The following is a 13714-nucleotide window of genomic DNA, read 5'->3' on the forward strand; positions in this document are numbered from 1 at the left end:
TCCTGTACCAACAAGCAAACATTTTGAGGAACACAGGTGACATTGATTAAGTAATTACTCTACCTTTGTGACACACCCACACACACAGCTTCGCAGACATACAGACACCTCTGACCCCTACTGGCATATAAGACAACATATCCCTGGCCTCTACAATCACATCAAACTGAACCAGAACAGTTTTAATAACAGTATTGTGTTTTCTCCACAGGAACTCTGTCCGAATGTGCCACGTGGGTTGTGTTAACATATCAACCCTTGAATGTGACTTCAGCAGCCTCAGTCGTTATGGAAGTTATATATCCAGAGTGCGGGCACAGCAAGGGGCAGAGCATTCTTCTTGGGTGGAAAGTAAACAGATTACCTTGGAAAGTGATAGTGAGTGCTTTTTTTATTCATTATTTTTTAGAAAATACTGGGTACATGACATGCATTTGAAGTAAATCTTTTGACTCGTGGTATGAATGAAAAAGGCAATGAAACAACAAGGTTCTTGACTGTAGGATGTGCAAATTAAATTGTTATAAATAATTATTGTTAAACTCACATGGGTTTTAGATAAAATTATATTAATGGATAAGTACATACAATAATAATAACTAGAGCTTCGGGCAGCTATAAAGGGCCCTCGCAGCCCGGGCCACTTTGGGGTACTTGCACATTGGGGTACTGACACGTTTGGGTAGTGGCACTTTTGAAGCAGAATTTATTTGAAAATGGCATAATAAACCTTTACATATTATGGATTGTTTTTTTTGCCAGGTGTGATGAGTGTGCAAAGCTCAATGAGTTTTGGTCAGTGTTAAGACCCTTAAAAATCAGCGTCTGTTTTATTTTTTGGCAATGAGTTGCCCCGATTTTAAAGTCACACATCATCGTTAGTTTTACTCATAGCGCAATATTGCTTTTACTGTCCATCGAAGACATAATAAATGAATAAATACATGAAGTCATTCTTGTGCTACACGTCCCTGCCAATTTTCATAGCCCTCGGCCAAATGTCCTGGGATTGGTTTATATTTTTCCATGGTAGGGAGTGCTATAGAGCAGTGTTGTTATGTCAACTTCATAATATCAAATTTTTCGCCAGGTCCAAAGAGTGTGCAGTTTGGTGAGTTTTTGTAAAGGCTTAGGTCCCCCAAAATGTGATTGTTTTCAGACGATAAGAATAAGAAGAATTTCTACAGATACAATAGGGACATTGCAGCGGTCGCTGCTCGGGCCCTAATAATAATAATAATAATTTAAACAAAAACAATAGGGACCTCACAGTAGTTGCGGCTCGGGCCCTAACTAGAGCAGCTATAAAAGGCCCTCGCAGCCCGGGAAACTTTTGGGTACTTGCACGATGGGGTACTGGCACATTGGAATTTAAATTTTTTTTAGAAAATGGTACAATAAAGCTTTACCTTTGTGGCCGTGGCTCAGGAGTAATCATGTGTCGTGTCCTTGGACACTTCACACACATTGCCTCCAGTGCTACTCACACTGGTGTATGAATGGTGCAAATGTTTGGTGGTGGTCGGATAAACCGTAGGCGCACACTGGAAGCCACCCTTCCGTCAGCCTGCCCCAGGGCAGCTGTGGCTTCTAAAGTAGTTTACCGCCACTAGAGTGTGAATGTGTGAGTCCACAAATAATGTATCCACTGTAAAGTGTCTTTGAGTGTTTAGAAAAGCACTATATAAATCTGATGTATTATTATTAGGGCCGGAGTAGCTTCGCAGAGTTCGCGAATCGCTGTGGGCGTGGCAAGGTACTGTCCACCAAGAAAACAACGCCAAATTTGAGGGCCTAAACATGCATAGGAAGTCATTAAACTTGGCACACACATCTGGATTAGCAAAATGAGCAATATTTTGTCGTGTATTGTGCGATTTTTACAAAAATGACTTACTAGCGCCCCCTAGAAATTTCCAACGAAGCAGCCCCGGTTGTACGATTAAGCAAGATTTACGAAACATTTTTGCTATTTGAGGGGAGCCCAAAACCTACAATCTTGACTATTCTAAATATTATATGATGGGGGTGGGCCATCATATTTTGTGTTTCATATTTTCTTTGCTATGAAAGACAAAATACATAATAACTTCCCGGTACATGCTTCAAAAAATCCCCCAAAAAAATGGGGGGAGCGGGGGGTTGTGGGCTGGTGGGGTGCCTGGTGGGCCTGCAGTGCCCCGTCCTGCTGCGTTGGGTTGGGGGCGCGGGCCGCGTTGGGGTGGGGGGCGCTCCTGCTCCGGGGTTTGCTCTCCGGCCGGTGGCCCCTGCGGGGCCCGGGGGTCGTCCTTTGGCGCGGCCGCGGCCTGGGGGGCCCTGAGGTGTTGCGCTTGCTCTGTCCTGGCGGGGGTCGACGGCTCCCCTCTTTGGTGGAGATTTTCATGCATGCTAGATCCACCACACCAGCATCTATCGAGACTCAGACACAATTTGTTTCTCCCTCAGGTCATTGATTCGGTGGAGGCTGGTGTCTGTGGATCTCACTCTGCTTCGTCTGTCCTTTCTACCTTTCCTCAGTTTCTCCTTTGGGCCCTTGAGGTTTCCCTGATTTGTTGGAGTTTAGATGTCTCTGGGGTTGGTGAAGGTTAGTGGCCCGGTGGGTGGTGTCTGGTCGGTGCTGGGCTTCGCTTTTCTTTCTTTTCTTTGGTCCCCCTTCGGGTCTCCTGGCGGCCCCACGACTCTGGCTGGATTTTGAAGTGTTCGGTTTAGGTGAACGGTATGGGAATTCTTTTTTTTTTTTTTCTTTCTCACGCACGCACGCACGCACGCACACACACACGCACGCACGCACAAACACACATAAAAAAAAAAAAAAAGGGAGAACAATGATGATGACATTTCAAATGATCAATACTGAGATCTCCCAGAAAAAAAAAAAAGAACAATCCATACTGTATGTACTTTTTATTTATTTGTTTATTTATTTTTGATGTCATCTATGGACAATAAAAGCAATATTGTGCTATTATATACATATATATAGAGGGTGACACAAAAAAAACCCATCATCACCTAAACGTGAATAACTTAAGAAATAATTAATCAATTCTTTATATTCTTCAGATTTACCAAGAAGATTTAATGTTCTAAGAGTCTACCAAATTTGACCTTCGAGATGCCATGGACTACTGAGGAAAAGACATTTATAGTTGAGGCATTTTTTCGGCTGAAGTCTATCCACGCAGCTCAATTGCAATTCAAAGAACGGTTCGGATGTCGTGAATTTCCTGTCCACTCTATGATCTACAGATGGGTCAAGTTCAGAACCCATGGGACTGTGCACAACCTCAATGGTAAAGACACTAACAGACACTCACACTCTGGACGGCCGAAATCATTAAGAACACCACACAACGTTGCTGCCTGTCAGAGACTCTGTTGTCCGCAGCCAAAGCAAGTCTGTGCGTCGGCGAAGTCAGGAACTTGGAATCAACCAGGAGTCCGTGCTGAGAATTTTGATCGCAGATCTGTCTGTTAATGTCTTTATCATTGAGGTTATGCACAGTCCCATGGGTTCTGAACTTGTTGACCCATCTGTAGATCATTGAGTGGACAGGAAATTCACAACATCCAACCCGTTCTTTGAATTGCAATTGAGCTGCGTGGATAGACTTCAGCCAAAAATATGCCTTTCATCCCATCATCTAGCGCTTATCCGGGGTCGCGGGGGCAGCAGCTTTAGCAGGGAAGCCCAGACTTCCCTCTCCCCAGCTACTTCAACCAGCTCTTCCAGCGGGGGAGGTCAAGGCGTTCACAGGCCAGCCGAGAGACATAGTCTCTCCAGCGTGTCCTGGATCGTCTCCGGGGCCTCCCGCCGTTGGGACATGTCCGGAACACCTCTCCAGGGAGGCGTCCAGGAGGCATCCGAACCAGATGCCCGAGCCACCTCAACTGGTTCCTCTCAATGCGGAGGAGTAACGGCTGACACTGAGTCCCTCCCGGATGGCCGAGCTTCTCACCCTATCTCTAGGGGAGAGCCGAAAATATGCCATACCATGAAGTTCTAAACCAGGGGTTCTCAATGCGTTGATCATGATCGACCAGTCAACCGTGAAGGTAGTATTGGTAGATCACATGCTATCGCGCGACCTTAAAAAAAAACTAATTTGCTCCCAAATGTTAAATATTTCCATTGTTTATTTTTTTTAATGCTAGAGCATACAAAAGGCTTTGATTCAGCCTTTGACCTGAAGAGGTAGCTAAAAGTAATGGTAGTTATTATTTTAAAAAACGGCCAGCAGGTGGCAGCAGAGTATAGAAGATCAACCATGGCCATGTTGCAACAAGCTCCTTTCCCCCAGTGTTTTCAATAGGTTTGTGAATAATGATAAAACTTGGCTTTGTCCTAATGCTAAGATACAAATATCCTTTTTTCTTTTTTTTCTGGAAAGCTCAGTATTGTTCATTCGGTGATTTTACCGATTTGACATGTCTTCATCATTGCTCTCCCTTTTTCTTTTTTTCCTTTTTTTTGTATGTATGTGTGCGTGCGTGTATTCATTAGTTCACCTAAAACCTATTTAAAAAATCCCATACCGTTCACCTAAACCAAACACTTCCAGCCAGAGTCGTGAGGCCGTCAGGAGACCCGAGGAAGGACCAAAGAAAAGAAAAGAAAGTGAAATCCAGCACCGACCAGACACCACCCACCAGGCCACCAACAAAAGTCCTTCACCAACCCCAGAGACATCTAAATTCCAACAAATCAGGGAGACCTCAAGAGACCAAAGGAGAGACTGAGGAAAGGAAGGAAGGACAGACGAAGCAGAGTGAGATCCACAGACACCAGCCTCCACCAATTCAATGACCTGAGGAAGAAGCAGATTGTGTCTGAGTTTCGATAGATGCTGGTGTGGTGGATCTGGCATGCATGAAAATCTCCACCAAAGAGGGGAGCTGTCGACCCCTGCCAGGCCAGAGCAAGCACAACACCTCAGGGCCCCCCAGGCCGCGGCAGCGCCAAAGGACGACCCTCGGGCCCCGCAGGGGCCACCGGCCGGAGAGCAAACCCAGGAGCAGGAGCGCCCCCCACCCCAACACGGCCCAGGCCCCCAACCCAACGCAGCAGGACGGGGCACTGCAGCCCCGCCAGGCACCCCACCGGTCCACAGCCCCTGCTCCCTCCACGACCCCCATCCACCCCCGCCATCCACCCCGGGGATCCCCCACACCCAGGCATTCGCGCCGACAAGGGGCCGGACAGCGGAGCGGAGATGGCACCCGCGCCCACCACACCCCCCACCTCGTGGAGGGACGGAACAACGGGGGGAGATGGGGGCACCGGGGGACGGGCGGCACCCCCGAATCCCAAGCCCAGTGGGGAAAGGCCCCGGTCGTCACTCCAGCGTTTTTAGTGAAAGCTAACCCTGTTACTGAGTTTGCCAGCTCGCCGACTGGCGAACTCTACCCCTAAACCTTGAATGAGACCCCACCCAGTATATATACAAGTGTGTGTGTGTGTGGTGCATTAAAATTGGGAGCAGGTGAACCGGAGCATCTTTAGCTAAAACAGGCGGTTGGAGCGTACCCTGAAGTGTTGGAATTTGTTTCTTTATCATACTTTTAACTTGCAGATAATGTAAAAAAAATTCATTCATTCAAGTTTTTAAAACAATTATGTCGCTTAATCGATGTTGTAATAAAGAGTAAATCTAGAAGTCTGAGGTTATTACAATCCTTCTGTTCTAGTTCCAGCCAACAGTTAGTATCTCTGTCATTCAATATATCATAGAATGATATATTGTAGCTGGTTAGCTATATAGTAGTGCATAAAATTTGGTGCCTCTAGACCACCATTGGATTTACTTTTCTGAAGAGTAGATAGACTAATCTTTGCTTTTTTTTTATTCCAGTAAAATTTTGTAACGGCTGAGTCCAACACCTGGAACCAGTTAGCTGTAGGTTTAAATGGAATCATTGAGAAAAAATAATAATCATTTTAATGGTGGCTATTCGTCCTATTAGAGAAATAGGAAGATTATTCCAGCCCTCCAAGTCATTATAAATGTTATCCAGAAGTGGATTAAAGTTTAAATGAATTAAATCAGTTAATTTAGGTGAGATTTTTATGCCTAAATTTTTTAAATTACCTATAGGAAATGAGTAGTGTGGGTCCTGGCTTGCAGGGTTCCATGAATTTTCTGTAATAGGTAGAAGTGTTGATTTTATCCAGTTAATAGAATAATCTGATAACTGTGAGAATTTAGTTATTAAGTAAAATACTTCCCCTAACGAAATAGCAGGCTTTTCTGAATAAAGTAAAATATCATCGGCATATAGATTAATTTTATGTTCCGTTACCCCAGAGTGAATTCCTTTGAATCCTTCTTACAGGTTCTGGGCATCCCTGTCTTGTGCCTCTCTGTAGAGTAAAACTTTGAGATATAATCCCATTAGTAGTAACTGTAGCTTTAGGAGAATCATATAATACTGACACCCAGTGGATAAATGATTTCCCAATGCCAAATTTATTTAAAACAGCAAAGAGGAAGGACCAGTTAACTTTGTTGAAAGCTTTTTTTGCATCCAATGATATAACAACTGATATAATATCCTTTTTTCCTGATGAAAGAAGTGTCTCTAATCTTTCTTTTTGTTGGTTCCATGTTTTTTTATCGAAATAGAACACAATATTCTGTGGGCCTTGCAAAATCAGTCAAAATCCAGTAAAATGGCCGGGAGCGAAGGGGGTTGCTTCAGTGAAAAAGGCTGGGAGTGAATGAGTAAAAGAAAAAAAGGTGTCATCCCATCATCAATCCCGTTGCTTGATTGTGCAGCTGAATTCTTCTGACACATGAGCAAAGAACGGCACTAAGTGTGCAGTGAGTTGTCTCCGACTTTTATCTGTGTTCTCTCTTAAACTTTAAGTTTCTAAAAATGAGTGTGGGGGGGGGGTGGACCAAGTAAGAAAACAAAAACTTATCACATTTCATACGGAATGGGAGGAGTATTTTTTCACAATGAAGTTTTCGAAATGCGTATGCTTCATCTGCCAGTCTGCCATTGCATTACCAAAGAAGAGAAATGTGTATCGACATTTTACGACTGTTCATGGAAAATACGACACTAACTTCACGCCTTAAAGGAAGCTGAGAAAGAGAAAGGTGAAGGACCTAAAATCCCAGTTGTCTGGACAGCAGTTCTTCTTCACACAACAGACTTCAAAGGCGAAAGCCGCTACCAAAGCATTGTTCCGGGTGAGTCCCCCGCCGCCCCCCAAAAAGTGAGATCACACGAACGAGGTTGGCTACTTGAAAAGTAAATCTTGGGGCAAAAAAGTTTGGGCACCCCTGGTCTAAATACTATTCTGAACAAATATGAGGTTGATTTGATTAACCAAAAAGAAGAAAAACATGTTTCCTTTTGCCAGTAGGTTGCGCTACCATGGCAATGAAAAATAGTTCATAGTATCTTCAGGGACTGTTATCGAATATGTGAAATTTTGAGAAGATAGGATAATCTGGGTCAAGTTAAAGCAGCTTTTATGGTCATGGTCAACCATCATAATTTGTGGCAATGTAATGGCCACTACCTTTGTTGAAAAGTCACAAAATTGGTCTGAGGCATGGTCAAGATCTTAAGGCTTTTTTGCCAATTTTTGAACTGCATCCCATGGAACGGCGGCCATAGCATATAAAAATATAAAGAAAAAAAATATTGTCACAACTCGGTGGCGCTGTATTTATAACCAAAGATTGTCATATTTATACCTTCAGATCGTGACTATTAACATATATGTGAAATTTTGGATTTTATGGAACATGTAAATGGAATTTATTCAGCATTACCTCTTGTGGTAAAGGAAATATGAAACACAAAATTTGATGCCCCGCCGCCCGTCTTAAAGTATTTCGAAAACAAGATTTTTTTTTCCCAAGTGGTTGTCCCAGGTCTTAAGATGATACAGGCCAAGTTTAACGTGTACATGCTCCAGAAAATCCCAAATTTCACATGTTTGTTAATAGGGACGATCTGAAGATATCTATCTGACAATATTCAGTTATTGCCACCTTTTGGTGACTATAATTGTATTTTTATTTTATTTTACATTTTTATATGCTATGCCGAGCCCGTTGAACGGATGCAGTCCAAAATTTGTCAGAAAAGCCTTAAGATGTTGACCATGCCTCAGACCGAATATTGTTTCACATATTTGATGAGAGTGCAGGCCTGAAGACACTATAAACTATTTTTTTCATAATTGGGGTAGCGCCACCTACTGGCAAAAAGAAATAAATTTTGTCCTTTGATGTTTTTGTCCTAGCGGGTGAATCAAATCAACCTCATATTTGTTCGGAAGAGTATTTAGGCCTTCTTCATGGTAATGAAACACGAAGTTTGTGATTTTTCATGAAACGCTGTTGTCGGAGCAACTCATTGCCCCCCCAAAAAAGGACGCTGATTTTTGAGGGTCTTAACATTGCCAGAGCTTTGCACACTTATCACACCTGGTAAAAAAAAATAATCCATATGTTAAGGTTTATTGTGCCATATTCACAAAAAAAAATCTAATTCCAATTTACCAGCACCCCAGCTGCGAGGGCCCTTTATAGCTGCTCGCAGCTCTCGTTATTATTAGGGGCCCGAGCAGCGACCGCTGCAAGGTTCCTATTTTTTTTTTTTTTTAAGATTATTATTATTATTATTATTATTATTTGGGCCCGAGCAACAACCACTGCAAGGTCCTATTGTTTTTTTTTTGTTAAACATTATTCTTACTAATGTTATTTGCGCCCGAGCAACAACTGCTGCAAGGTCCCCATTGTTTTTGTAGGTATTATTATTATTATTAAAGCCAGAGCAGTACCTGCTGCAAAGTCCCTATTGTTTCTGTAGGTATTCTTCTTCTTCTTTATTCTCCACAAACAATCACGTTTTTGGGGACCTAAACATGTACAAACTCACCAAACTTTGCAAACTCTTCGGGCCTGGCGAAACATTTTTTATTATGAAGTTGCCATAACAACATTGCTCTACATTGCCCACGAGCATGGGGAAATATAAATCCAGGCACGTTTGACCGAGGGCTACGAAAATATGCAGGCTCGTGTAGCACCCCGAGACGTACAAAAAAAGTCAGTGGAAGCCATATCGTAAAATGTACAGGAAGTGAGCTGGCAGCCGTGGCTCAGGGTGCAGAGACGGTCGTTCAGTAACCAGAGGATCGGCTGTTTGATCCCTGCTCTCCCTAAGCCATGTGTCCTTGGGCAAGGCACTCCATAAACACAATCCATATGTAAATGTTTTTTGTGCCATTTTCAAATAATTCAAATTCCAATGTGCCCGTACCCCAACATGCAAGTACTACAAAGTGGCCCGGGCTGCGAGGGCCCTTTAGAACTGCTCGCAGCTCTAGTTTTTAATATTATTATTTCTACAGATACAAATGGGACCTCGCAGCGGTCGCTGCTTGGGCGTTAACAAATATCTAATTTGATTAAAAGAACCACATAACAGGGTCCGAAAGGTCTACAACACTGTTTTATTTAAAAGGAAGACAAACTTAGGAGCTTGTTCATGGATGACTCTCAAACTAATAGGTCAAGGCACCATTGTATTTTGAAAAAACAAAACATCCTGCTCAAATACTACTAACATGTTGCAATGGCCATATTTCCTTTTTCCCTTTAGCTATGATTGGTTCGCCCCATGTGTCGCTCATTTCCAATGGGACTACAATTGAAATTTCAATTAAAGATCCCACGTTTGCAATCTCAGACCTCAGGACTGTTTATCCCACTGCCACCTACAGCGTCACCTACTGGAAAGATGGCCAGAATGAAAAGGTGAGCTCAATAGACTTAGTATTTTGAGCCATTGTTTAACCATGCATGCAATTTTTTATCATCATTTTACACTTCATATCTGACAGTTTGCTTTGTTTTTTCCAATTCACTTAGCATGTAATATGTCATATGGTACAAAAATAATTCCATTTTCAAAATATGGCAACAGTAATAAACAATGCAAATTCCTTTTACAGAAGCTAGCTCTTCAGACATTGAATGTCACCTCTCTGGTAGGGAAGGAGCCCGACCTTGTGTGTGAGGCAGAGAAATTCTGACTAGCAATAGTTGGACTCTCCTCCACACACGGCTTGGGCTCTGGTACCAATCCTCTTGAGAGGGGTTGGACTCTTTTCCACTCTGGATTTGCCCACGGTAAGAGGCGCAGAGCAGGTGATGGCATACTTATTGCCCAGGCTTGGTGCCTGTACGTTGGGTTTTACCCCGGTAGACAAGACTACGGGTCCTGACTGTTATTTGTGCATATGCACCAAACAGCAGCTCAGAGTACCCACTCTTTTTGGAGTCCTTGGAGGGTGTGATGGAGAGTGCTCTCCCTGGGTACTCCCTCATTCTGCTGCGGGACTTCAACGCTCATGTGTGAAATGACAGTGAGACCTGGGGGGACGTGATCGGGAGGAAAGCCACCACCCACCCACCTCCCTCCCCCGATTACAACCCGAGTGGTGTTCTGTTATTGGACTTCTGTGCTAATCACAGATTGTCCATAATGAAGACAATGTTCAAACATAGGGGTATCCATATGTGCACTTGGCACCAGGACACCCTGGGCCACAGTTCGAGGATCGACTTCATAGTTGTATCATTTGCGAAGAGAGGGGCGAAGCTGTCAACTGATCACCACCTGGTAGTGTGTTGGCTCCGATGGCGGAGGAAGATGCCTTTCAGACTTTGTAAACCCAAATGTATTTTGAGGGTTTGCTGAGAACGTCTGGCAGAATCCCGAAAGTTTCAACGCCCACCTCTGGCAGAACTTTTGTCCGGGGGGAGGTGGGGGACATTGAGTCAGAGTGAACCATGTTCCACACCTCCATTGTTGAGGCGGCCGATTGGATCTGTGGCTGTAAGGTGGTCGGCGCCTGTCGTGGCGGCACTCCTCGAACCCACTGGTGGAGACTTTTATGGACAGAATTTCAAGGCGCAGCCGAAGTGTTGAGGGGTTTGATGGCCTCACCATTGCATATCTGCTTTTTGCAGATGATGTGGTGCTGTTGGCTTCACAAAGCCCTAATCTCCAGCTCTCACTGGAGGGATTCACAGCCGAGTGTGACGCAGTGCACACGCAATACACACACACCGACACACACGTAGAGCTACTGGCTACTAGCTAACTGTAGGTCACTGCATAAAACGAGCGCACCGTATCATACTTGGCGCATGCATGCTAAAATACGGTAGCAAGCATTCTACTGAGTGTTTTAAAATGGCAACTGGAGCAAAATAGTGAGTTTAGTTGTACTTTATAATTCAACTATTTAATAAGTACTCACTTTATTCGTTGCCGCGCACTTTAAAAGGCGTTCACAATCCATTCACATACCGTGGCGTAACTCGTCCGGCCGGCACGGCCTCCCAATTTGTTTTGGTGGATCGCTTCGTGGATGCTTCTTGCAGTTTCAATGTCCAGTGGTTGGATCCTCCCGGAATGATGGCAAGCCCAACGTTTTCTTGCTTCCTCCCCTTCCGAATCGTGGATTCATTAATGTGGAATTATCTCGCGGCTGCTTTATTCGCATGTACAACCACGTAACTGATAGCTTGCAGTTTTAATTGTGGCTTGTAAGCATGTCTTGACTTAAGTGATGCCATTTATAGAGTTACGCCGGAGTTTGAGTTGTTTCTAAAGACAGCGCCTGGTCGCTGCACATCGCCAAAAGGGTGGAGTCCAAATGGGGTACGAAATGAACTACAGGAGACTGGAGGTCACACTGCAGTCTGGCGTTAAATTTTATCTCTTTTTATTCACTTTCTCGTTTCATCTCCACATTCAAATACATACAGCCAAAACTCTCTTCTGCCTTCGCCGCCACCATACCCCCTAACCCCACCCCTTCTCCCCCGCGGTCCCAACACAGGCCAGCAGCCAACCAAGAACGGGCGTGAACCAGCCCACCAATCAGAAACGCGCGTTGGCACAGCAACGTTTACCCCGAAGCTTGACTGGAAGGAAAACGTCTCCGGAACTCCATGCACACATAACACAAATTTAAGACTTTTAATTATTTCCTTTCAGAGTCAGACATTAACACCTTATACTGCTCCCGTCTCCTGTTCTATCCAAAAACATTCAACCATCGGCGCCTGGTCGTCATCGTGTGTGTGAAATCACGTACGTGTGACCACGCGAGAGCTTTCCCTCGGAGGACTGTATTCTTAACCACTGGTGGAAGATAATCTTGTGTGTGGGCCACAGGCGCAGGTGGCACTGGGGACGGGGGTGACATGTCCCCCTCGGTTCCATAAAGACCACGATCCACTCCCTCCACTGTCGTAGGGTTTGCTTGACTCGTGTACGACTGCGAGTGCACGTTTTGCTGCCTTCATACTGAGCGCGGCTTGCCCCTGCTGAGGTCGATATTGGCGTTCTGAGCACCAGACTCAGAGGGAGGCGTGCACCGGGAATATAGCATCTATTCGGGTTTGCAGCAGCAAAGCCCTGGGCGATTCCCTGGTAGTCCGCTGTCTACGTGCGCAGTGCGGAAAATGTGGTCAATGCAGATGCCGCGTGGCGGGTCGTGGTTGAATTTATGTGAGAGGTTTTCAAAATACTATATGACGGTGGCGGGGCATCAAATGTGTTTCATATTTCCTTTGCCTTGAAAGAGGGAATGCTTGAAACTCCCTGTATAGGCTCCAAAAATCCCAAACTTCACATGTATGTTAATGGTCATGACCTAAAGGTATCTCTCCGACAATATTCGGTTAGAAATAAGAAGAGCTGAAGATGTTGATCATCCCTCAGACCAAATATTTTTGGCTTTTCGGCACAGGATGTAGCCAATAAGGTGCTGCAAAATCTGTTGATCCACTGCGACATTAAAACGTGCTGTAACTTTACCCGTACAGTCCTATCTTCTCAAAATGTCACATATTTGATGACAGTTCAAGACTGAAGAGACCTACGAACTTATTTTTTACCATAGTGGTCGTGCTGTGAAATTCTTTTTTTTTTTTTTTTCCCCCAGGAGAGCTCAGTATTGTTCATTCGATTTGACATCATCATTGCTCTCCTTTTTTAAAAAAAAAGTTTTTTTTTCTTTCTTTTTTTTTTAAATATGTATACATATATATACATATACACACACATATATATATATACATATATATACATATACACACACACATATATATATATATATATATATATATATACACACACATATATATATATATATATTTTTTTTTGTATGTGGGTGAGCATGTGCACGTGCGTGCGTGCATGTGCGTGCGTGCGTGTATGTATTCATCAGTTCACCTAAAGCCCATTAAAAAAAAATCCCATACTAATAATATAATATAATAATAAATTGCCAAATGCAGAAACATCAATGTAAGTTATCACGATGTACTGGCTCTCGCTAACAGACAGAATTAAGTAACCAGAATTAGGTTAAAAAATTCTATATACGTAGACCATGTTTCTATAAATTTTGATATTTGGTTTTTATTTGAGGCAGATATTTTTTCCATTAAAATGTGATTTATGAGGAGGTTAGACCATTGGTCGATATTCAGAGTTTGTTTATTTTTCCAGTTAACTCTTTCACTGCCAGACGTTTTCAGAAATGGGTTGTCCCCACTGCCAGCCGATTTAAGCATTTTGAGTGATCTTTCAAGGTCCACAGAAAATGTTGTGTTTGGACTATGGAAACACACATACTACCAAATGAAAGATTGAAAGCTTTCAT

The 13714-nt window shown here is 43.6% G+C and overlaps 1 protein-coding gene across 2 annotated transcripts in view; it reads left to right on the plus strand.

Moving 5' to 3' along the window:
- LOC144060690 (interleukin-10 receptor subunit beta-like) overlaps positions 1 to 13714 on the plus strand; it is a 63640-nt gene that overhangs the window by 36166 nt on the left and 13760 nt on the right. For both annotated transcript variants that reach the window (XM_077580444.1, XM_077580445.1), the window contains exons 3-4: positions 212 to 378; positions 9631 to 9785. In XM_077580444.1, coding sequence (XP_077436570.1) covers positions 212 to 378; positions 9631 to 9785 — 322 coding nt within the window. The remainder of the gene's footprint in view (positions 1 to 211; positions 379 to 9630; positions 9786 to 13714) is intronic.

This window comes from Vanacampus margaritifer, chromosome 11 (genome assembly GCF_051991255.1).
Source record: "Vanacampus margaritifer isolate UIUO_Vmar chromosome 11, RoL_Vmar_1.0, whole genome shotgun sequence".
Taxonomy (NCBI): domain Eukaryota; kingdom Metazoa; phylum Chordata; class Actinopteri; order Syngnathiformes; family Syngnathidae; genus Vanacampus; species Vanacampus margaritifer.